The sequence below is a fragment of the Pan paniscus genome, chromosome 6, assembly GCF_029289425.2.
Source record: "Pan paniscus chromosome 6, NHGRI_mPanPan1-v2.0_pri, whole genome shotgun sequence".
NCBI classification, from domain to species: domain Eukaryota; kingdom Metazoa; phylum Chordata; class Mammalia; order Primates; family Hominidae; genus Pan; species Pan paniscus.
The window spans coordinates 140,049,172-140,075,059 of NC_073255.2; the positions used below are offsets into that span (position 1 = coordinate 140,049,172).

General features: G+C 35.0%; 1 protein-coding gene across 1 annotated transcript in view; it reads right to left on the minus strand.

The window, feature by feature from the left end:
- The window catches only part of LOC100985493 (probable C-mannosyltransferase DPY19L2), a 100,746-nt gene that overhangs the window by 32,530 nt on the left and 42,328 nt on the right, over positions 1–25,888 (minus strand). The window contains exons 9-13 of the mRNA XM_055114791.2: positions 21,478–21,537; positions 13,179–13,259; positions 10,715–10,816; positions 8,874–8,945; positions 6,988–7,034 (exon numbers count right to left, since the gene is read on the minus strand). Of these exons, the coding sequence (XP_054970766.1) occupies positions 6,988–7,034; positions 8,874–8,945; positions 10,715–10,816; positions 13,179–13,259; positions 21,478–21,537 (362 nt within the window). The remainder of the gene's footprint in view (positions 1–6,987; positions 7,035–8,873; positions 8,946–10,714; positions 10,817–13,178; positions 13,260–21,477; positions 21,538–25,888) is intronic.

Genomic DNA, 25,888 nt, shown 5'->3' on the forward strand with positions numbered 1-25,888 from the left:
GTCACCCAAGAGCTCTGATAGAGATGGACAAGGAGATTAAAGTTGCAGGAAAGCAGGCTGGATCAAGGAGTCATTTCAACTTTCAAGTCTTGTTATCTAAGAAATATATTTCATAAGGCTATAGCTGTCATAGATAGTGATTCCTCTGATGGATTTGGGTAAATTGAAAATCTTCTGGAAATGATTCACCATTCTAGATGCCATTAAGGATATTTGTGATTCGTGGATGGAGGTCAAAATACTGACATCAATAAGAGATGGGAAGCAGTTGATTCCAACTTATTTTCTACTTTATCTGTCATTTTCTTAGAATGCTTTCTTCTCATATAACATTAAAAATGACTCCAACCCTCATGGGTGACATTGAGGGGTCCAAGACTTCAGCAGAGGAAGTCATTCCAGATGTGGTGGAAACAGCAAGAGAACTTGAATTAGAAGTAGAGCCTGAAGACATGACTGAATTGCTGCAATCTCATGATAAAACTTTAATGGATGAGGAGTTGCTTCTTATGGATAAGCAAAGAGAGTGGTTTCTTGAGATAGAATCTACTCCTGGTGAACATGCTGTGAACATTGTTGAAGTGAAAACAAAGGATTCAGAAGATGACATAAATTTGGTTGATAAAGCATGGCAGGGTTTGAGAGGACTGACTCCAATTTTGAAAGTATTTCTACTGTTGGTAAAATGCTACCAAACAGCATTGTATGCTACAGAGAAATTTTTCACGAAAGGAAGAGTCAATCAACGTGGCAAACTTCATTGTCTTATTTTAAGAAATTGCCACGGCCACCTGATCAGTCTGAAGCTATCACCATTGAAGCAAGACCTTCTACCAGCAGAAAGACTACAACTCTAATGTACATGTCAGAATAGACATTATCCAAAAAACAAAAGGTAGTAAGTGTTGGCAAGAATGTAGAGAAATTGAAATCCCTGCACAGGTGGAATTTCAAATGGTGCACCTGCTATGGAATACAGGATGGAGGTTCACCAAAAAAATCTTTAAAAAATTAAAAGTAGAACTACCATAAAATCCAGTAATCCCACTTCTAGGTATTTATCCAAAACAGTTGAAATCAAAATCTCAACAAGATACTAGCACTCTCATGTTCACTGCAGTGCTATTCATAGTAGTCAAGATGTGGAAACCGACTAAATGTCCATCAACAGACGAATAATGAAAATGCGGCATACAAAAACAATGGAATATTGTTCAGCCTAAAAAAAAAAGTAGGAAATTCTTCAATGTGAGACAGCATGGATGAACCTGAAGGGCATTATGCTAACTGAAGTAAGCCAACCCCACAAGATATATAATGCAAAATTCCACTTACATGAGGTATCTAAAATAGTCAAAGTCATAGAGTGAAAGAGTGGAATGGTGTCACCAGGGGCTGAGACAAGGGGAAATGGAGAGTTACTAGTCAACAGGCTTAAAGCTTCAGTTAAGCCAGATGAATAAGTTTGAGAGATCGACTATAGAATGTTATACTTATAGTCCACAATACTGTATTATACAATTAAAAAATCGTTAAGAGGGTAGATCACATGTTAAGCATTCTTACCAAATTTTAAAAACAAGTGTAGTTATTAATAAGGAGAAAAAATATATAATAATCCCCAAAATATTTTTAAAGCCATTTTTAAAAAATTTAACATTCATTTTTTACTGCTTTATTGAGTTACAATTCACACATTATACACTTTCAACATCTATCTTTAATTTAATTTTTAAAATTATCCTGGTTTATATAAACCAAAAGGAAACTTTCTTTTTTTCTTTTTTTTCTTTTTTTTTTTTTTTGAGATGGAGTCTCACTCTGTCTCCCAGGCTGGAGTGCGGTGACACAATCTCAGCTCACTGAAACCCCCGCCTCCCGGGTTCATGCCATTCTCCTGCCTCAGCCTACAGAGTAGCTGGGACTACAGGCGCCCACCACAACGCCCAGCTAAGTTTTTGTATTTTTAGTAGAGACGGGGTTTCACCATGTTAGCCAGGATGGCCTCAATCTCCTGACCTCGTGATCCACCCACCTTGGCCTCCCAAAATGCTGGTATTACAGGCATGAGCCACCGCGCCTGGCCAAGGAAACTTTCTTAATGAAATAAAGGCTATCTATTATATACTAACAGCAAATGAAACAGTGAGACACTAAAGGCATTCTTCACTTTAGAGTCAGAAACAAAATAAGGGCAAGCCCATCATCACTGCAATTCAAAGTTGTTCTGGAAGTTGTAGCTAATACACAAGACAAGAAAGTAAAGAAGTATAAATATTAGAAAGTTATTACTATTTGTAGATTATATGATAACCTGCCTAGAAAATCCAGAGCATCAATGGAAAAACTATTAGAACCAGAAAGAAAGTTTGGTAACATGGCTAGATAAAAACGTGTTGCAAAAAAAAAAAAAAAAGTAAAGCAGCTTTCCTATAAACCAAAAGATCAGTATAACAGACAATCTAAAACAGACTCAAGTACAATGAGAATTGATAAGTGATAAAAGCTGACATTTGGAAAAAAGATTTATGCAATACTGTGTTGGGACAATACCTCACTAGAGGGGGAAAGGTAGACTCCTCTATGTCACTATACCACAAAATTAATGCAAGAGTAATAAATAACCTATATGTAAATAGAAACTTATGAAAGAAAATATGAAAAAAATATTTTCATGTTTTTGGTGTAGGGAAGTGTTTCTAAGCAACATATGAACCCAGAAAAAATATACTACTGTGATTGTACAGAAATTTTGAAGTTCTACAAAGCAGAGACAATAAATGAACTATAAGTTGACATTTTGGAAGAAACTGTGTAATACACATAAGAGACAAAATGTTACGTCTATGGAAAAAGCAAAAACATAACACATAGCCGGGCACAGTGGCTCATGCCTGCAATCCCAGCACTTTGGGAGGCCCAAGTGGCTGGATCACTTGAGGTCAGGAGTTCGAGACCAGCCTGGCCAACATGGCAAAACCCTGTCTTTACTAAGAATACAAAAATTAGCTGAGTGTGATGACGGGTGCCTGTTATCCCAGCTACTCCAGAGGCTGGGGCAGAATTGCTTGAACCCCGGAGGCAGAGGTTGCAGTGAGCCGAGACTGTGCCACTGCATACACAGCAGCGAGACGAAAAGAAAAAAAAACCCACAAAACAACTTTTAAAGGTCAAAAAGAAACATAGTAAACAAACACATGAAAAGCTGCAAAACTCCACTGACATAGAATTTATACAATAAAATGAATTGTTTTTACCTATCAGAAAAAATTAAAAGCTTGATAACGATGTTGGTGGAGTTGCAGAGAAATGGACACTCTCATCATTATAATTTCTCAGTTTTAACAAATTCTAAAATATGCAGGCCTCATAATCAGCAGTCCAAATTCAAATATTTTATACTATAGAAATACTTAGAATAAGTGTACCAAGATACACGAACCAGGATGTTCAATCCTCAAAACATTGGTTTTTTTATGACAAAAGTTATATATAATCTAAACTTTCATTGATATGGGAAAGGCAGTCATGCATGATGGTCAACAATAAAATCCTAAGACCATTATAAAATATAATGAAGATCAAGGAAGAGGCCCAAGACACACTATTAAATACAAGTAACAAGTTGCAGAATAAGTAGAATACAATTCTATTCTTTAAAAATATTGTGTTTCTATATGTGTTTTCTAAAATAAAACATACAAAGCTACTTACAATCAGCACTCAGGGGAGCAGATCTAAGAGAGGGGAGTATTCCCTCTCTTTTTGATACACTGGTTTTTCAGAATGTATTACTACTAGCCTCTGCTATTATTATTTTTGAGATTTAACCCAGAACCCTCTGCCCATACACAACAGGCCTGTCACTTTCAAATATGTAATCAATACATAGACTTCCATATTCTGAGTAATTATCTTCCATCCACTGATCCCTCCGAGTCTGTCACTTCCACATTACACCCTCTGCAACATATGAAGACAGTTGCCACATACTCTTCAATCTTCTATTATCCAGTTAAATATTCCAAGACCCTTCATGCACTCCTTATGGGAACAGTGTCCAGGGTTCTCCATTCATTCTTTTTTAGAATGCCAAGACACATTTCCCTGGGCTCCATCTGTCCGGAACAATGTAGAATGGGTCTATTATCCCCTTTATTTTGGAAACAATTTCAACAGATGCACCTAAGAGCTTAATTAGCTCTTCTGACAACCATACACAGCTGTTTATTAAAAATACAAGCATGGAGTATGGAGTTCACAGAAATTCTTTCTACTATCTTCACAATTTTTCTATAAATCTAAAACTATTCTATAAAGTAGAAGTCATAAAATAAAATCAAATATTCTATTTACAAATATAAAATGTAACTTGAAAATTACTATTAGGTACTATGCTCACTACCTGGGTACAATATACCCATGTAACAAGCCTATACATGTGCCCCCTGCATCTAAAATAAAAGTTGAACACTAAAAAACATGTCATTTGAGATCATATTTCCCTCAGAAGGAAATTTTCTTCACAATTTACTTCTTGAGCCTTGTAGCGATTTACTTATGTGTGACTGATATGATATATTTTGCTGGCATCTGCTTATGCTAGTGACATTACTAAAACCATCCAAAAATGTTATACAATAAATAGTTTTAACAATAAGTTTAGAAGAAAATTCATAAATATTCAGGAACACAAATAATTTTACCCCCTCTAAAAGTTAAAAAAAGAAAGAAAAAGAAAACCCTGACCAACATGGTGAAACCCCCTCTCTACAAAAAAATACAAAAATTAGCTGGGCATGGTGATGCACACCTGTAGTCCCAGCTGCTTGGCAGAGCTGAGATGAGATGATCGCGTGAGCCCAGGATGTACAGGCTGCAGTGAGCAGAGATCATGCCACTGCACTCCAGCCTGGGTGACAGAGCAAGACTCTGTGAAAAGAAAAGAGAAGAGAAGGGAAGACAAGAGAAGAGAAAAGAAAAAAGAAAAGAGAAAAGAAAAGAAAAAAGAGAAGAGAAGAGGAAAGACAAGACAAGACAGAGAGAGAGAGAAGGAAGGAAGGAAGGAAGGAAGGAAGGGAGGAAGGGAGGGAGGGAGGAATTCCAAAAATTGCCAAGATTCAATGCCATCCCCATCAAGCTACCAATGACTTTCTTCACAGAATTGGAAAAAACTACTTTAAAGTTCATATGGAACCAAAAAAGAGCCCGCATCGCCAAGTCAATCCTAAGCCAAAAGGACAAAGCTGGAGGCATCATGCTACCTGACTTCAAACTATACTACAAGGCTACAGTAACCAAAACAGCATGGTACTGGTACCAAAACTGAGATATAGATCAATGGAACAGAACAGAGTCCTCAGAAATAATGCCGCATATCTACAACTATCTGATCTTTGACAAACCTGAGAAAAACAAGTAATGGGGAAAGGATTCCCTATTTAATAAATGGTGCTGGGAAAACTGGCTAGCCATATGTAGAAAGCTGAAACTGGATCCCTTCCTTACACCTTATACAAAAATCAATTCAAGATGGATTAAAGACTTAAACGTTAGACCTAAAACCATAAAAACCATAGAAGAAAACCTAGGCATTACCATTCAGGACATAGGCATGGGCAAGGACTTCATGTCTAAAACACCAAAAGCAATGGCAACAAAAGCCAAAATTGATAAATGGGATCTAATTAAACTAAAGAGCTTCTGCATAGCAAAAGAAACTACCATCAGAGTGAACAGGCAACCTACAAAATGGGAGAACATTTTCGCAACCTACTCATCTGACAAAGGGCTAATATCCAGAATCTACAATGAACTCAAACAAATTTACAAGAAAAAAACAAACAACCCCATCAAAAAGTGGGCAAAGGACATGAACAGACACTTCTCAAAAGAAGACATTTATGCAGCCAAAAAACACATGAAAAAATCCTCACCATCACTGGCCGTCAGAGAAATGCAAATCAAAACCACAATGAGATACCATCACACACCAATTAGAATGGCAATCATTAAAAAGTCAGGAAACAACAGGTGCTGGAGAGGATGTGGAGAAATAGGAACACTTTTACATTGTTGGTGGGACTGTAAACTAGTTCAACCATTGTGGAAGTCAGTGTGGCGATTCCTCAGGGATCTAGAAGTAGAAATACCATTTGACCCAGCCATCCCATTACTGGGTATATACTAAAAGGACTATAAACCATGCTGCTATAAAGACATGCACACGTATGTTTATTGCGGCACTATTCACAATAGCAAAGACTTGGAACCAACCCAAATGTCCAACAATGATAGACTGGATTAAGAAAATGTAGCACATATACACCATTGAATACTATGCCGCCATAAAAAATGATGAGTTCATGTCCTTTGCAGGGACATGGATGAAATTGGAAATCATCATTCTTAGTAAACTATCGCAAGAACAAAAAACCAAACACCGCATATTCTCACTCATAGGTGGGAACTGAACAATGAGAACACATGGACACAGGAAGGGGAACATCACACTCTGGGGACTGTTGTGGGGTAGGGGGAGGGGGGACAGATAGCTTTAGGAGATATACCTAATGCTAAATGACAAGTTAATGGGTGCAACACACCAGCATGGCACATGCATACATATGTAACTAACCTGCACATTGTGCACATGTACCCTAAAACTTAAAGTATAATAATAATAATAAATAAAAATAAAAAAATAAATCTTTATCTTACTGACTTTAAATTCTAATGATATATTATAATTTATCAATTTAAACTTTGAGTTAGTTCACAAATATAAATTTCTCCAAAACAAGTCCAAATACATATAAGAAATCTGTAAGAATAATATTTTTAAGGAAACATTTAAGTTTGGTTCATATCTCCTTTCTTAATCATAATGCTAAAGTTTAATGCATATTCATTTGAAAAATTAATGCTACAGTAAATTATTTAATAATGGAATACTGTATGTTTTAAAAACAATGATGATAGAATTACCTTAGATAAACGTTTGTAGCTAAAACACACGAAATATCACGAACAGTCTGTGAATAGAATCAAATCAATGAAACTTTTGTAAGGAATACTGCAATATTTAAAATGCTCTGATTCATTAATATAAACACTCCACCAAGGAAAGAAGTATTTTTTTAATGTTTAAGGGAGTCCTCAGGAACAGGATGGTCATACTATAGATGTCTTCCTTTTCTCCTTCCGAAAAGTGACTTCACATCATTGAAAATTAAATGACCTTCAGAAGTATCCTTGGGGTGAAAAATAAGCCACAACAGGACAAATAAAGACTGAGGGGTTTATAAGAAAGCAGAAAGGAAGGAGTGAAACTTGGCTGGCTGCAGGGATGAGAGAGAGAGAGAGAGAGAGAGAGTGTGTGTGTGTGTGTGTGTGTGTGTGTGTGTGTGTGTGTATGAAACTTGGCCAGCTACAGGGATTTGTGTGTGTGTGTGTGTGTGTATATGTGTGTATGAAACTTGGCTAGCTGTAGGGATGTTTGTATGTGTGTATGTGCGTGTGCGTGTGTATGAAACTTGACTGGCTGCAGGGACATGTGTGTGCGTGTGTGTGTGTGTGTATGCACATGCCCCTGCTAGTGCACATGCATAGTTCAGGTTGTGGTGTGTCTGGAAACTAGTAATGTATTTATAAGTCTTGGATCTTAATTTTTTAAAATATAGCAGTTGCAGATCTAGCTATCAGTTTCTCTCACATTGCTGACTCTCCGCTGAATAGTTAATTCATGCATTGGCCCCTCTAAGTGGAGCCTTAGAAGAATAACTCGACATTTTGCCTTAATGGAAAAGAAACAGGCCAGTAGAGAAAATCTTCATTCTAAGCCAGCATGGGCCAAAAGGATGCAGGGCAGTAAACCTGCTCACATTTTACTCATTCCTCCTTATTTCCTTTATCCTGACTCTTTCCACGTGGTCCGCAGGGAACTGGATCGAGGGTGAAACAACAGAGATGTCGAGGGAGATACCTTTCTCACTCTTAAATTACTCACATCTCTGTGTAAACAAAGGAGTGAGAACTGTGGCAACTAAAACTACATAGAGAAGATATGCAATTTGACTGTAAATACAGAAAACTCCTTTCAACAAGAACACAACTGGTATGGTGGTAGGGAAATCGCATTATTGTTATCTGCTTAAAAGTATACAATAAATACATACTGGCTTAAGACTTCATAGCTTGTAAATAATATAAATAAAGATGGCTCAAGACTGCTTAAAAAAATACCCACTGTCTTTAACCATGCTTTTAGATAAACTCCACCCAGACCAAGAAAACCTACCAGTGGTATTTTAAAGATTATTTTTTTCATTGAGATGTTCTTTTCTTCTGTCATGAAAACAGTGAACATGTAGAAAAGTATTTTTTAATTAGCTATACAGATTTCTTCTACGCAGACTCACTCAAAATAGATCAAGACTTCACTGTGCTTTATATTTGAAAGATACTAACATTGTTGTCACTAGACTTTTCTTTCATAGCACCTATAAAAATTTTAATTCTTTAGACATTTGTGGGATTATTTGCTTCATGTTTGCACCCCCACCCCCAATAATCCAGGATTGTAAGTTCCAAGACAGGAGCGGCCACGTTTTATTTGTCCGGGTGTACCTACAATGTTAATTTAGTCCTTGATACACAGTTGGTGACTGGTATATATCTTTTGAAAGAAAAAATAAGAATACCTTTTACCATGGCTTTTTATAAAAAGATCGATGATGAAAGATCTAAATAAAAAGCAAACTTTTAGAGAGAGGAAGAGTTCATCCTAAAAATAACATGGAATTCTGAGCAATTTGCATTATGATAGTCCTTATATTGATGCCAAAAACAAATAATAATTTGTTTAAAAATACCTTTTTAAAGATAAAACATGTAATCACCATAACAACTGGAAGCAATAATGTCTTTGTGTATATCAGCAGAGTCTGAAATATACCAAATTATTCAAAATAGTTACAATTTTTACATTAAATTAGTAAACATCTATGTCAAACTAAGTGCCATGATAACATTCCTTAAAAGTAAAAGGTTAAATTTCTTTGTCATCAGCAGAATATATATTTATTGTCTTCCATGCCTTAATGAAATAATTAAAATTATAAAAATAGTTATAAAAAGTATTCCAAAAATTTAATGAAAAATTTATTATTTTAATAAAACTAGAATTGCTATATCTATTTTTTCTTTTCTTTTTTTTATTTACATAATACTAAGTTTTAAAATGTGTGTTTACCGATCCCTGGGTCCTACATTGTAACTTTCTGTACTACACAGCTCCATTATTTTCATTAGTGAAACTAGAGCTAACAAGAAAGAAAGCTAACCAAAGTTAATGACTAAAACTATGCATAAGTACAGAAATAACATTGGCTAACTAATTCTGATGACCTGTTATTGTGATAAGGAGTAATTTACCATGTAACTAAATTATACATTTCTTAAAAGCAAGAAACAAGTTCATTTTCCTCTTTGTTGTGCTATAGCAAACTGCCTCATGGATAACTAGTGGTCAATAATAGTTTTTGAATGAATGGGATGACTGGTTGGATGGATAAGAGAAGAATGTAAAATTTTATTATTTACCACTAATTCAGAATTCATAATGATTACACAAGGAATAATCAATCCAGTAGCAACTTTGTTATGTTCTATGAAGAAAATTAAGCTACAAATAGAGGAAAGAGCCCTGGATTGAGAGTTCTAGAATCCATTAGAATCCATGTCCTGATCTTGGCTTGTGTGTGCTTTAGGCAAACCTTTTAAGCTTTTCTTTGTCTGCAAATGAAAGAACTATATGGCATGGTCTCTAAGAGCGCTTCCTGATCTTGTGTTCCATGATTCTACAAAGAGGCCAATTTTTTTTTCTTTTTTTTTGATACAGAGTCTCACTCTGTCACCCAGGCTGGAGTGCATTGATGCGATCTCAGCTCACTGCAATCTCCGCCTCCAGGGTTCAAGCAATTCTCCTGTCTCAGCCTCCTACTCAGGCTGGGACTACAGGCATGCACCAACATGCCTGGTTAATTTTTGTATTTTTAGTAGAGATGGAGTTACCACCATGTTGGCCAGGCTGGTCTCAAACTCCTGACCTCAAGTGATCTACCCGTCTCAGCATCCCTAAGTGCTGGGATTACAGGGATGAACCACCACGCCCAGCCTATATTTTAAAGCTTTATAACATGAACTTTTTAAAAAGAATAATACCTTGCATTTGTATAATTTAAAATGAATTTTTATATGTTCATTAAAACTCATCAGTAGCATACCTTTCTTGGTAACACCTTGTTAACAATGTTATAATATTTGGGGTGTTAACTGTAATAAAACTGAATTTCTTAAAAACAGAAACAAGAATTTAGACTTTTTCCTGAATGGTCCCATATTTCCAAGTGGCCTAGATTATTAAAAGTAATTGATTTGGAATAATAGTAATTATTATGGGTCATATAGTATGTTAAACACTCTTCTCAGATTATCTCATTTAACCATCATCAATAACTCTATAAGATAGAGGCTATCTTTTTTTTTTCAACAGACAAAAAAACAAGTGAGGAAGGTAGATTAGCAAAAGTTACAGTAAAAAAAATATAAAATAAGTTGACTGTTTCTGAGCAAAAATTTTGAGTTTCAGATTTTAAAAAAACCTAGAGCAAAAACTCATATTAGTAGAGAAGGAAAAAAGAAACATTCATACCGCTTTTTCCATGAAGTCAAATTCGGGAGAACAGGTGTATTTTAAAGTATCAAAATCTGTATACCTTAAGATTCCGGCTGCTATAAGATCACTCAGGCGAATCTGGGAGAAAATAAAGTAAAATGAATTAAAATTACACAAATGATTATAGCCTTAGCCAGTAATACTTTATTGATGTAAGAATAACAAAGTTTATAGAACAGATAAATCCAATGTATTTAGACATCCCACTAAGAAAACAAAAAACTACAGTGAACCAAATATACGATGTGCTGACTTCTCAAGATAACTGAAAATAAAGAGAAATATCATGAAAAATGAAAAGTAGAAAGAAGTCAGAAAAAATAAAGAGAATATGATAAAGAGTGAGCTAAAATCAATATCTGCTGAGAAGAAACCACCATGTAGTTAATTACATTTTATAATAAGACAATTTATCATGAAAAACTGTTTTACTTAACCTCTTTCAACATACATTGTAGGTCATAAGCTTTCTGTGCACTGTCATTTTCACAAAGCCTTGCAGACTAATTACAATATTTGGTACTTCTTGATGTTTTACAGACATATATTCAAACCATTGAATATGAGACCTGATCCTCATAAGAATTACAACAGTTATACATACCACTTTGATCTTTGACTTAGCTATTTGATCTCCAAGGCTAAAAGTAGATACCAACAACCAAACCCAATGCAGAACTTCTATTTTTCTACTGATTATTTACAACCTGCTCTTGGTGAGACAATTATTTTTCCACAGCATCCTCAGAAGGCCAGAAAAAGGAAACTATTTGGCAAGTAAACTCTTAATTCAAATTATTTTATAGTGACAGAAATTATTTTATAACAAATTTGATGATTATGAGCGGTTTTCATTCAATTATTTTTCCTAATTTACCAGTACTCAAGGATAATTTAGAGTTGCACTTTATTTTTCTAATTTAGAATAGGCCTGGTGACTAACAGTAATTTAACCAAACCACTATAATTTCAGGTATTCCTCGTAACTGTCACATAAAGGAAGTCACTCAGGACTACCAAGGAAGTGTGTTTGCTTTTTTTTTTTTTTTTTAATTTGTAGGGCAGGCATGGTGGTTCACACCTGTAATCACCAGCACTTTGGGAGGCCAAGGCAGGCGGATCACTTGAGGTCAGGAGTTTGAGACCAGGCTGGCCAACATGCTGGAACCCCATCTCTACTAATAATACAAAAATTAGCCGGGTATGGTGGCACATGCCTATAATCTCAGCTACTCAGGAAGCTGAGGCACAAGAATCACTTGAACCCAGGAGATGGAGGTTGCTATGACCCGAGATTGGCCACTGCACTCCAGCCTGGGTGACAGCGTGAGACTGTGTTTCAAAAAAAAAAAAAAAAAGATTTAGATTTGTAAAGAGCTGGGGGTCAATGTGAAGTAAGGCAAGAAACATAATCATGAACAAACTTAACAGATAAATAAATAACTTAGAAGGTCTAAATAAAGTTTATCATAAGACATATATAATAAAGTTAAAAACAATAAAAAGGAAAGGAGAATGGGGAAATGTGTCAGACATGCCAGAGAACAGCAGCAACAAATAAACTAATAAACCACCATGCAAAACTAGCAATAAATGGCAAATGCTTACATTTAGAAATTTTATTTAATATAAACATGTTGCATGTTATATTGCATAGAGATAGCATTTGACCTTTTAGAGAAGTAATACTATAATCCCTTGCCAAAGTACATAATTTCAGCATCAAACAGGGCCCTAATTGGATAGCATTAAATGAGGTAAATTTCAAAATTGATTATTGTATGATATACTCATGTATGCTTATTTCTAAACAGAAAGTGCTAGAAATAAAAAGTAGATTCATGCATTGTTTTCTATTCCCTAAACCAGTTAGTTAAGCAGGGACTTAGGCCTTGAAAAGGGCTACTCTTTAAAACATTAACAAACAGAAATACTACATGAGAGATAAATGCTCTGCATGTATTTCCTAGAAAATGAAAAGATCAAAATTTTTTAACATTCTCTTTTTATATAACAAGAAAGGCCTTAAAACATCAAATCATACATTGATTTTAGTCCATAGTTATAAATAAATAAAACAATACTGAGATTTTAAGAGTTCTATATTTTCAAAGCTTAGGACAGCCTCCCGTATGTTAACATCTGCAATAAATGGATAACTTATGATGTAAACAACTAATTATTTGTATTTTAACTGAAATATAAACAAATAACTACTTAACAAACTATTAATATGTTTTTACTAAAAGGGCAAGTCAGCATTCATGAATATTTTTTCTTTTTAGTGACTTTATTATTGACTCTGCCAATAACTCGTCTAGAGACCTTAGAGAAGGCACTTAACTTCTGTAAAATGAAGAGATAAGAATAGATGGTTTCAAAGTTTTCATTCAGCTACATATTTATAAGAACTTTTATGTTTTAACTAAAAAGTACTTACATGGTCTGAAACGCCTAAGATTTTAGATGTCAGAAATTTCAAAATGATTGTTCCACACCACCAGGCACTACCTTGAATAAGCTAGAAAATAAAATAGAAGTCCAGTATTTAAAACTACAAATCACCCAGCTAAAGTATTCAATTATATCTATAAATGACACAGAAAAAATTTAATTATGTGAGGTATAAATGGTGAAGTTTTTTTAAAAAGTTCCTTTAGAAAATCTTGTTTAAAAGCAAAGAATTAAAACTGATGGCACTGGTATAAAATATATAGCAACACTAGAATTCTACATATCCTAAATCTTTTTTTTTTTTTTGTCTTGAGTGAAAGGTTAATAGCCAAGAAAGAAAGAAGGAAGAAGAAAACAGCTCCCCGTACAGAGACAGAGGAAGGGGGGATTTGAACAAAGAAAAAACCCCGTGTGCATAGGAGAAGTGGCTGCTCATACATATCCTAAATCTAAAGGAAGTTTTGTTGTTGTTGTTGTTGTTGTTGTTGGTTTGAGACGGAGTCTCGCTCTGTCCCCCAGGCCCGGAGTGCAGTGGCGCGATCTCTGCTCACTGCAAGTTCCGCCTCCCGGGTTCACGGCATTCTCCTGCCTCAGCCTCCCGAATAGCTGGGACCACAGGCACCCGCCACCATGCCCGGCTAATTTTTTGTATTTTTAGTAGAGACGGGGTTTCACCGTGTTAGCCAGGATTGTCTTGATCTCCTGACCTCGTGATCCACCCGCCTCGGCCTCCCAAAGTGCTAGGATTAGAGGCGTGAGCCACTGCGCCCAGCCAATCTAAAGGAAGTTTTAAAAGGTTACTTCCTTTTGATTTCTGTTAAGAAAAGGGAGTGTTTATGTGTTTGTTTCCAAATATTATTTCTCAGCTGAAAATCCATTTTTTAAAACACTACCTTAAAAGTTCTTCTACCACTCTTGTGGAAATATATGAGCCCATCTTCAAGAAATAACAGTTTGAAATGTGAAAACTTAAGCTTTCCTTTAAGAAAGAGGAATATGAACTAGAATGGCAATGAGGCTTCTGTGTTGTTGTTGTTTATTTTTTGACTAGCCTTGATTAAAAAGGGAACAATTGTGTACTTCTGGTTAGCCTGGGGAAAGTTATAGCAGCCTAAATTCAAATCTCTGCATATATCAACCAACAAGTACAGCAATACAACCACATACATGGCAAAAAACTTCAAATTACCTATGAATCGAAAAGGAGGCAATGAATCTATAGAGTTATACCTCAAGTCCCTGACCTAAGCCTTTGCAGAGAATGAGGGGAGACCCATAAAAGGATAAAGAAGAAAAGGAAAGACAGGGGTCAAAATTGGAAATAAAATAACCCAAGAAAGAGAAAAGTCCATCCTATGTGTAAAAAGAGCTCTGGGAGATTGGTAAATGGGAGTACAGAGCATTAGGCAGTCCCTAAGAGTGAGTAGGGACAAAAACACTGATGTTAGAAAGGCATCATTTCTGGAAAGAAAGGAGGATAAAAAGGGGAGTGCAAGAAGGAAAAAGTATCCAGCAGGAAAAATGAGAACCCAAACCAAAAGACTATCCATCACTACTGCCATCAAGCACAAAAAAAGAAAAAAGTTATTCATTGAAAAAAATCACACTATGCTACATTTTCAGAAGAGGTTTGCACCTGGACTAGAAAACAAAATAATTAATAGATGAAAAAATGCCTATATAAATATCCAAAGCTTCTTTAAGAAGATAACAAACATGAAAGTCAAATATTTCAGCTAATGAAATCCACACCACTGAATGATAAAATCTCGCAAAACAGAAGAAAATAATGCAGAATTAAAAGTTGAACTAAATATCCTCAAATGAGCGTTCAGAAATATTAAAAAAGCAATTTAAACAAGAAATTCAAAAACCAAGAATAGAAATGGGGAAAAAGGCAGAAAGAAATAAAGAGTTTATTAGACATAGAAAGGAAATGGAAGAAAAGGAGAATACTATCAAAAAAATAAAAACAATCACAAGATGATAAAAAGAAAAATTCAAATAATGAAGGAATTGAAGTAAAGGCACTAAAACAATGATGAAGAATGAAAATGATACCAGAGAAAGAAGTGGGAAGTATCAGAGAAAGTGGTAGAAATGCAAGAAAGGCACATAATTATAACCGGAGTGCCTGAAAAAGAAAACCACAGCAATGAATCAAAACTAGTGTTTAAATTATAATCCAAGAAAACTTTCCAGAAATAAAAGAAGACCTGAATCGGCATTTGGAAAGGATCCAGGGGGTACTGGAAAAAATTAATCTGGTATGGTAAACTAACTCAAGACATCTTTCAGTAGAACTATGAAAAATGAAGAAAAATTCCTCAGAACCTCCAGGCACAAAAGTCACATAATTTATAAGGGACAGAAGAATTTGGCTAGCATCAGACTTGTTAAAAGAAACATACAAACCAAAGCAGTGGTGTAGATGCATTTTTAAGAAACTTTAAAAATTGAGAACCAAGGACTTTATATCTGGCCAATCTGTCATTCAAGTATAGACGTTATTTTAAAAAGTTTCAAATATGCAACAATTGAGGAAATAACAGTAACTTTCCTAAATTAAAAAAGTTTAAAATAAAAGAGAATCATATACAGAAACAAAGCAAATATAGTCAAATACACATAAAACTTACAACAAGGGTTTTCACATTATCTCACAAAGCAAAGACAGACTCAATTTATGCTACACAGGAAAGACAAACAAAAACAGATTCAGAAAGGTGAAAAATAGAATGATGGCAGCAGCATGGCAGGCAAATGCCATTTCCATATGGAAACTAAGGAAGACATTTAAAGCAAGGATAAGAAGCAAATTCATGGCCTCAAAAGCTTTATCAATAAAAATGAAAGAGTGAAAATAAATGAATTAAATCCTTGACTTTAAAATCTAAATAAAGAATAACAAAATAAAGCAAAAAAAGTACACGAAAGGAAATACTCATGAGAAGAAGAGTCTATTATATCTACCCCTCTGTGTATCTACTTTGCTGTTTTATATTTCTTCCCTACATTCTAGGATTCCTTCTTGCATTTCCTTTTTGTTTCCAGAACTTTTTAAATTTTAAGTTCCAGGGTACATGTGCAGGATATGCATGTTTGTTACATAGGTAAACGTGTGCCATGGTGGTTTGCTGCACCTATCAACCCATTACCTAGGTATTAAGCCCAGCATTCATTAGCTATTTTTCCTGATGCTCTCCCTTCCCCTACCCTCCCCTGACAAGCCCCAGTGTGTGTTGTTCCCCTCCCTGTGTCCATGTGTTCTCACTGTTCAGCTCCCACTTATAAGTGAGAACATGCAGTGTTTGGTTTTCTGTTCCTACATTAGTTTGCTGAGAATAATGGCTTCCAGCTCCATCCATGTCCCTGCCAAGGACATGATCTCATTTCTTTTTATGACTGCATAATATTCCATGGTATATATGTATCACATTTTCTTTATCCAGTCTATCATTCATGGACATTTGGGTTGATTCCATGCTATCAAAAAAGAGCTCATATAGCCAAGACAATCCTAAGCAAAAAGAACAAAGCTGGAGGCCTCAGGCTACCTGACTTCAAACTATATCACAAGGCTACACTAACCAAAACAGCATGGTACTGGTACAAAAACAGGCACATAGACCAATGGAAGAGAATAGAAAACTCAGAAATAAAACCACGTATCTACAACCATCTGGTCTTCCACAAACCTTACAAAACAACTTCAATTAACCATTCTTTAAGGTTCTCTGCTAGCCACAAATTATCTTAATTTTCATTGATTAGAGAATGTCTATTTCCCCTTCATTCCTAAAGGAAACATCTACTGGATATGTAATTCATCTTGACAAATGTTCTGCCCCAATCTTCTGGCTTCCTTACTTTCACATAAGAAGTCTGCTACAATTCAACTCAATTTTGCCCTATAGGTGATGTGTCATTTCACCTGCTTTCAAGATTTTTTTCTTTTCATTTTAAAAGTTAACTTATAATGTATCTTGGCATGGATTTCTCTAGGTTTGTCTTACTTGGGAATCGCTCAGTTATCTTCACTCTGCAGATGTGTCTTTCACCACATTTGGGGAGTTTTAGCAATTACTTCTTAAAATACTATTCAGCCCCACTCTCTTTTTCCATTCCTTCTGAAATGTTGATGATACAAATATTAGATCTTTTGTTACTACACCATAGGTCCTGGAGGCTCTGTCCTTTTTCCTGTGATTTTCTCTCAATTTAGATTGGGAGATTTCTATTGTTCTGTCTTCAAGAGCACTGATTGCTTCCTCTGTAATATTCACTCTGCTACCAAGTCCATTTATTAAATTTTAATTTCAGTTATTGTATTTTTCAGTTCTATAATCACCAAGTTGTTCTTTCTTAAAAAAAAGAAATTCTGTGGTGAGCTTTTATAGCCTTTTCATTTGCTTCCAGAGTATTTAAAACTGCTCATTGAAGTGTGTTTATGATGACTGCTTTAAAAACCTTGTCACATAATCCCCACATCCTATTCATCTCAGTGTTGACATCTGTTGACTGTCTTTTCTCATTCAAGTTGTTATTTTCTTCATTCTTGCTATGATGAGTGGTTTTTCTACTGTGTCCAGTACATTTTTTATATTATGTTAGAGACTGTGGATCCTCTTTTAAATTTCTATTTCAGCAGACAGTCACTTTGTTTTTAGGTTTATCACGCAAGTCCTGGCCTACTTCTGTTTGCTATAGTTACAATGACAGTTTAGTTTTCAGAGCCTTTGCAGTGCTAGTGCTATTCTGGTCAGCTTGATTCATCTGGTGCCCTGGTGCTCCGCCTCAGCCCCAAATCATGCTACCAATGTAGGAAGAATGTACTTCCCATGTCCTGTTGCCATGAGGTGGAGGGTGAGAGACACCAGGATTGTGGGCTAGGAGGTTGGTAAAGGGCAGAGGGCTCCTTCCTGGGCTGCCTAGTCCTAGCAGGGCACCTGTTAGATCCCTGCTGCTGCTACCTGCATGGGAAGCCTTCTTGGAGGGAATAGTAGATACCAGACCCACAGCATGGAGAGCATTTCCCTGGACCCTCTTTCTGAGTGTCTTCTGCCACTGCATGGAGTTTCAGGAGATGGCAGCCTGTGGTGTTTTTCTGTGAGTTCTGAGGTACCTAACTAGTTTGCCTTTCTATAGCATTAGGCTGGGATTGGAGCTATAGTTATGAAATCATGATTTCATACACACACACGTGTGCACATACGTGCAGTGAAAGGGCCTAGAAACAAGGACACACTGGCAGTAATGAGTGCACATACCACTCAGGTCTTGGTTTCCAAATACCATTCTCCTCTAAAAGGAAGCAGGGCTCCTTGGGAAAATGGCTGATTCCAAGGCTAGCACAAGGAAAATCAAGAAAAGCCTGGAGCACTATAAATTTATAAAGACATGTCAAAAAGACATCCAGCTTAGGAACATTAAAAATGGCTAGGCCTGGAACTGATATTTGTGTATAACATACGGTTTTTCTCATATAGATAGACTATTCCAGCATCATTTAGTGAAAAGTGACCTGCAAGACAATCTTGCTGAAATTGCTTTGAATCTGAACATCAACTGGGGAGAACTGAATTACATGAAACTTCATACATATAAATGTGTTTTATTTTTCTATTTATATCTTAGAAATTTTAAAATAAATTTCCCCATACAAATACTGTATGTATTTTGTTAGATTCATTCAGATCCTATGCATTTTTCTAATACATAAGGCATATTTTAAAAAAATGTTTTCTGTGTGTTGCCAAAGAATAGAAATGCAATTGATTTTTTAATATTAAACTTATATCTAGCCATGGTATTGAATTCTTCTAATTTCTAATAATTTGTCAATTATTTTATTCTTTCTAGTTAAATATGATACTATAATAAATTTTGCTTCTTTCTGTTTCTTTCCTTTTCCTATTATTTACTTTTCTTGCATTACTAGGCTACTTTGGACCTTTAATAAAATGTGAAAAAGCACATTTATCTTTATATTGATTTTAAACAGAACACTCTAAATACCTTATTATCGGTAAGACTAATGACTGCTGAAGAATTTTACTGGGTTGAGAAAACTGTTATTTATATTGTGTTAAATGTTTTCATTATAAATGGGTGTTCAATTTTATCAATTTTATTTTCTGCATCTAATGGGATGATAATAAGACATTTTTCTCTTTTAATCTCTTAGTATGATAATTTACATTTTTGGATTTTCCAGAAACATCTTTGGATTCCTAGAATAAGCGAGATTTATCACAAGTGGATTATCTTTATCAGATATATGGCTGCTCTTCAGTTACTAATCTTTTACACTTTTGTGTGTAAGGAATGTTTTTAATCTAGGTGAAATTTTGAATCTATGCTCATGAGTAAGAATATCCTTTCTCATACTATCCTTATCTGGCCTTAGTACTGAGCTTTAGATTATCTTGGAGGTTCCATTTCCCTTCTTGTAATGATTCTCATGCCTCATGGTGCACACAAAGTTCCCCTTTGTAAATTTTGTAAATTTCAGCATGCGCTCAATTCAATAATTACTTTGTCACCAAAAATTGGCGTCTCCCATTAAACAGTGAATTTGCTTCTATTGACGTTAAACTCTAAAATGAATCACTTAGATCTAAAAATACCTTGTTCAGGTTGTGTGTAATAAATACTTATTTTTGCCAAAGATATACAGAGCTAAAAACAGAAAATAATACCTAGGGAGGCTTAAAAAACATGTAAGCTGAACATTTGGTTAAATCTCAACTTTTCCCTCCATAGATTTTTTGTTTCTTTGATATTCTTGATTTTAAAACTTAGTCAATTCATGTTCTTTCCAGTCTACTATTGAAAATGTTGTTGAAAATGAAGACAGTTAATTTTCCTTTGAGTGCAGCCTTGGCAGAATTTTTTTTGATGTTTATGGACACACTACTATTTATTGTCATTTTTCAATAGTTTGCAACTGAAATTCTGACCTTCTTTTGAGTTATTAAATTGCTCAATTTTTCTGAAGTGAAAGAATTATATATTAGAAGTGTAATGTCGATATGTGAATTTCTACAAAGCCTGCATGCCTAAGGACAGGTGGCCTGGGTAAAGAGTCAAATTGGTAGAACCAATAAAGAATAATAAAAAGACAAAAAAAGCATCATGCCATTCATTCAACAACTTAGTGGACAAATCTTTCTATATTTTCACCATAAAGGATGGGAGAATGCCTCCAACAAGGAGAAAATAGCAACTCCTTCCATTTTGTTCTCTTGTATTGTGGGTAGGAACCTACCTCCTCAACTTGTAACATTTCCAGACTTACCCTTTCAATATATAACATGTAAACATATAGTTCATTTCTTCTGTCACCCAGGGTGGAGTGCAATGGGGTAATCATGGCTCACTGTAACCTTCCAGGGCTCAAGCGATCCTCCTACCTCAGCCTCCTGAGTAGTTGGGATCACAGGCTCATGCCACCATGCCCAACTAGTTTTTCTATTTTTTGTAGAGACAGGGTTTTGCCATGTTGCCCAGGCTGGTCTCAAACTCCTGGGCTGAAGCTCTCTGTCCACGTTGGCCTCCCAAAGTGCTGTGATTATAGGCGTGAGCCAGTGTGTGTGGCCCAGGGTTTATTTTTTAATAGAAGAACATCACAGACCAGAGAAAAAGAATATTGTCTGTCTCATATTAAGAGAATTTAGGAGTTGCACTATCTGCCTAATAACTTATTTTACTAGGAAACCATGGAGGTAATATGGGCCATCCATCTGCATATTTGGGAAGAAGCCAAGCAAAAATTAGGTAGTGGCTGAATTCAAATTAGAAGGGGCTGGGAGACCATAAGGAAAATGTTAAAAGGACAAAAGTAATAGAGTCTAAAGTTGGAAGCAGAAGGAAAGAGAGACAGATGATGGATAGATGCAGAGGAAAGAAAAGGAGAAAGCTGGCAAGAAACTACAAACTTGAGTTATGGTGAAGGGAAGGTTAATTGAAGCTAAAGAGAGAAACTCAAGACAAACACATTTTAAAAAGCAAGGCTGTATGGATATAGCAGAATGAAACATAAAGGAAGAGTGGCCTGAAAGTTAGTTGTGAAATATGTGAGCTAACTTCTTGAAAATGATTTCTAGTCCTTGCTAAGGACTATTTCCTTACATATCTATCTACCTTAGATAGTAACTATTTTTAAGACAGTAGCTATTTATTAACTATAAATCATTAGCATTTTAAAGCATATTAACTGTGTTCAGTTTATAGAAATAAAAAGCAGAATTTAAATAAACTGCATTAAAAACATTGAATCTTACCCAGCAGTTGAGTTTAGATACTCCCAGTTTTTGAATTTCATTTCTCTTTAGAATTATTGCCTAAAATGCACATAAGGGAAAATGAAACAATTCAACACAATTAACATTTATATTTTGTATAAATGGTACATTTCAAAAATTATATAGCCACCCTGTTCCATCTCAACTATCACCAGCCATTTTCCTCCTTAACTGTTGATTTTTCAAATTTTGGACAAATTTTGGCAAATTTCCTTAAGGTGAGAGTTAAATGGTTTGTGTGTCAAAAAGTTGCCTCGTTATTTCCTCACTTAAATACCCTGGCCATTTTCTGCAGGATAATTCCTCTACAAAGATAAATGGTATGTGAGCAGATGAGAGCATCCATGCAAGTCTGTATGTCAGTTATCCAGCAACGTTAGTGAACTAAACTAACATGAAAATCCTTCCTCTCCAAACTGCTGAATAAAATATTTAAACATGTTTAAAAAATGTATACTCATGTGAAAGAGAACTTCTCCGATGCTAGAAAAAAGATTATTTTTAAAAAATACAATATTAATCAGCAGAGAAGCACCACCCCTGGCAGTCTTTATAAAGGCCTGTAGAATAAGGTTCCAACTATAGGCTTGTATTGTAAGGGGAGGGCAGCAGAAGAGGCCTTGGGTCTATGCAAGGTAAGAAGTTGGAATTGAGACTAATACATAAAGCTAGGGTCCTCAAAACTATACCTGCAGTGCTATGAACTGAGTATTTGTGTCCACCTCAAATTCACAGACTGAATCTTTAATCCCCAGTGTGATAGTGCTTGGAGGGTGGGCCTCTGGGAAGTAATTGAGTCATGAGGGTGAAACCCTCATGAATGGGATTAGTGTGCCCGTATTACAAGAACTAGAGAGTTGATGTCTCTCTCTACCATGTGAGGACACAGCAAAAAGGCTTCTGTCTGCAAACCACAAAAAGGGCTTTCACCAAGAACCAAATCAGCTGGCACCTTGATTTCTGAACTGCTCAGCCTCCAGAACTCTGAGAAATAAATTCCTGTTGTTTAAGCCATCCTGTCTGTGGTACTTTTGTTATAACAGCCCAAACTGACTAAGACACACAGTGACTAAGAATACTTCACCTACCATCTCTACAAGTTGATAGGTTATTTGTTTATTCCCAAGTTTGGGGTGAAAACAGTGCGCTCATGAGAAACTGAATTCTTGGACTTGCGTATTATTTAGACTTGGATTCCAATTTTGTATCATTTAGTTGGTGTAGAAATTCCCAAAGTGAGCCACGATTACTAAACTTCCAATAGGAAAATATAAATGTATCAGATTATTCATTGCAACATTGTTTGTAAATGCAAAAGTTAGGCAACAACCTAAATGCCCAGACATAGGAGAGTGACTGAATTACAGTAAATCCACAGTAGAACACTAGGAAGCTACCAGAAAGAATGAGGAAAATCTCTATGAACTGATATCCAGGATAGGCTGTTAAATGAAAAAAAAAAAAAAAAAAGGGAAAAGGCTATCTTTAATATAAGAAGAGGAGATATAAAAAATATACATGTAACAGTTATTAGTACTTTAAAAAGCCAATTAAATGGGTCAACCAGAAAACTAATGAGATTTCTTACCTACAGGGAATAGGCAGTAACAGGGTGAAAAGAAAGGTGGAGAGAATGTGCTGGAAGGAATAGTGGGAAGTATTTTCTGAGTATAATTTTATATATATCTTCCTCATTGAAACATGGTAATGTTTCACCCAAAGTAACTAAAATCAATCAGAATGAAACTTCTGCTTCTGTCCAAGTTTGTATAACAGGAACCACATTTACTTTCTCACCCTAAAAAACTAAAATACCAAGCAAAATAGATTATAGAGACAACTATGAACAATTATATGCCAACAAATTAGATAACTTATAAGAAATAAATTTCTAGAAACATACAACCTACCAAGAGTAAATTATGAAAACACAAAAAAACTCAACAGATCTATAACTAATAAGGAGATTAAATCAGTAATAAAAATTTTCTCAACAAAGGAAAACCTCGAACCAGATGGCTTCACTGGAGAATTCTATGAAACATTTAAATAAGAATTCACACCAATCCTTCTCAAGCTCTTCCAAATAACTGAAGAGACACTTCTATACACATTTTATGAGGCCCGCATTACTCTGATACCAAATCCAGAAAAAGATACTACAAGAAAACTACAGGCCAGTATCTCTGATGAATATAGCAAAACACACACACACACACACACACACACACACACAAATATTTCTTTTAAAAATGAGCAAAGCACTTGAATAAACATTTCTCCAAAGAATAAATACAAATGTCCAACAGGTATTTAAAATGATGTTCAACATCACTTATCATCAGGGAAATGTAAATCAAAACCACAATGAGATACCACCTCAAACCTGTTAGGATGGCCATTATAAAACAAAACAAACCAAAACTAAACCAGAAGTAACAAGTCTTCGCAAAAATGTAGAAAAATTGGAATGCTTATGCACTGTTGGTGGGAATATAAAATAGTGCAGCCAAAGGGCACATCGGGTAGTCTACACAGAAGAGTTTGCTTCAGAGAGCAGCAATATTAGCCATAAACTAACTAGTACTTTAATTCCAGCTAACAAATCTTAAAAGCAAGACCTGAAAAGATCAGCCTATGTTCAAGTGGCTTAACTGCATCACAGAAAAAAGCTCAAGAATATCTATAGGAATAAGAAAATAATCCAGCAGCTAACAAGGTAAAAGTCACAAAGCCTGGCATCAAAGTAAACATTGCCAACATGCAAACACTTAAGAAAACACAACCCCGATATGAGAAGAAGAAACAATTAATTGAAACTGACACAGATGACAGAATTAGCAGGTGGAGTCACTGAGGCAGTTAGTAAAACTGTATTACACATGGTGAAGAAGTGGTAACAGAGAAAGAACATGTTAACTAGAGACACAAAAATACTTCAAAGATCCAAAATGAACTTTTAGATATGAAAACTACAATGACTTAAAAGAGAAATACACTGGATGTGATTAACAACAGGTTAGATACTGCAGAAAAACAACTAGTGAACTCTTGAAGACACAGCAATAGTAACTATCCAAAATTAAATAAAGAACAAAAATAAACATAGGCTCCATGAACCACTGAACAATTTCAAGCAGCCCAATATACATGTAATGAGAGTCCCTAAATGAAAGTGAGGTGGGGAGGCAGAAAAATATTTGAAGAAATAATGGCCAAAATTTTTCCAAATTTGATAAAAATTGTAAACCTAAAGATCTAAGAATTTCAATTAATCCTAAATACAAGAAACATAAAGAAAGCTATAGTAAGGCACATTATATAAACAAACTGCTCAAAATCAGTGGTAAAGAGAAAATCTTATCTCTAGCTAGGAATAGCTAGAGAAGTAACATATTATTTATAGACAAAAGCGTAGAGATGTCAACAGATTTCATAAGAAAAAAAATGCAAACAACAAGACAAGTCAAGCAGCATCTTTTAAATTCTTAAAGAAAAGTGCTGTTAACCTGCAATTCTACACCCAGGAAACATACCTTTCAAAAACGAAGGCAAAATAAAGACTTCATGACCAGGTGATTTGCACTAAAGGAAATGTTAAAGGAGGTCTTTCAGACAGCAAGAATACAGTAGGTCAATCTGGCCGTACACAAGTAAAAGGCACCGAAAATGGTAACTACAGGGTAAATATATAACATTTTAAAAATTTTAAATACTTTTAAAAGGTAATTTACTGTTTAAATAAAAACAAAAATTTATTGAGATTTCTATATCACATGTTTAAGTAAAATGTATGACAATAACATGAAATAAATTTTAAAATGTACTTTATCAAAATATGTGGGATGTTGATAAAGCAGTACTTTGAGAAAAGTTTATAGCACTAAACACCTGTGTTTAAAAACAAAAAACAAAAAACAGGAAAGGTCTCAAGTCAATGACCTTGCTTTATACCTTAAAAAAAAAAAAAAAAGACTAGAAAAAAAGCAGAGCAAAACCCAAAGTAAGCAAAAGAAATGAGGTAACAAAGACTGAGTAGAAATCAATGAAACAGTAGAGCAAATCAATGAAAACAGAAGCTGGTTCCTTGAGAAAATTAATAAAATTGATATACCTCTAACCAGACTGATGAGAAAAAAAAAATAGAACACAAACATCTAATACCAGGAATGAAAGAGGAACTATCACTACAGATACTATAGATACATAAAAGAAATAAAATATTATGCCTTTGTCAATGAATTTGACATCGTAAATAAAATAAAAAAATTCCTTGAAAGATACAACAAAAGTTCACTCAAGAGGAAATGGATAACACGAATAGCCTTATACCTTATTAATGAAATGGAACTTGTAGTTAAAAACATTCCTACAAAGAAAGTCCTAGATG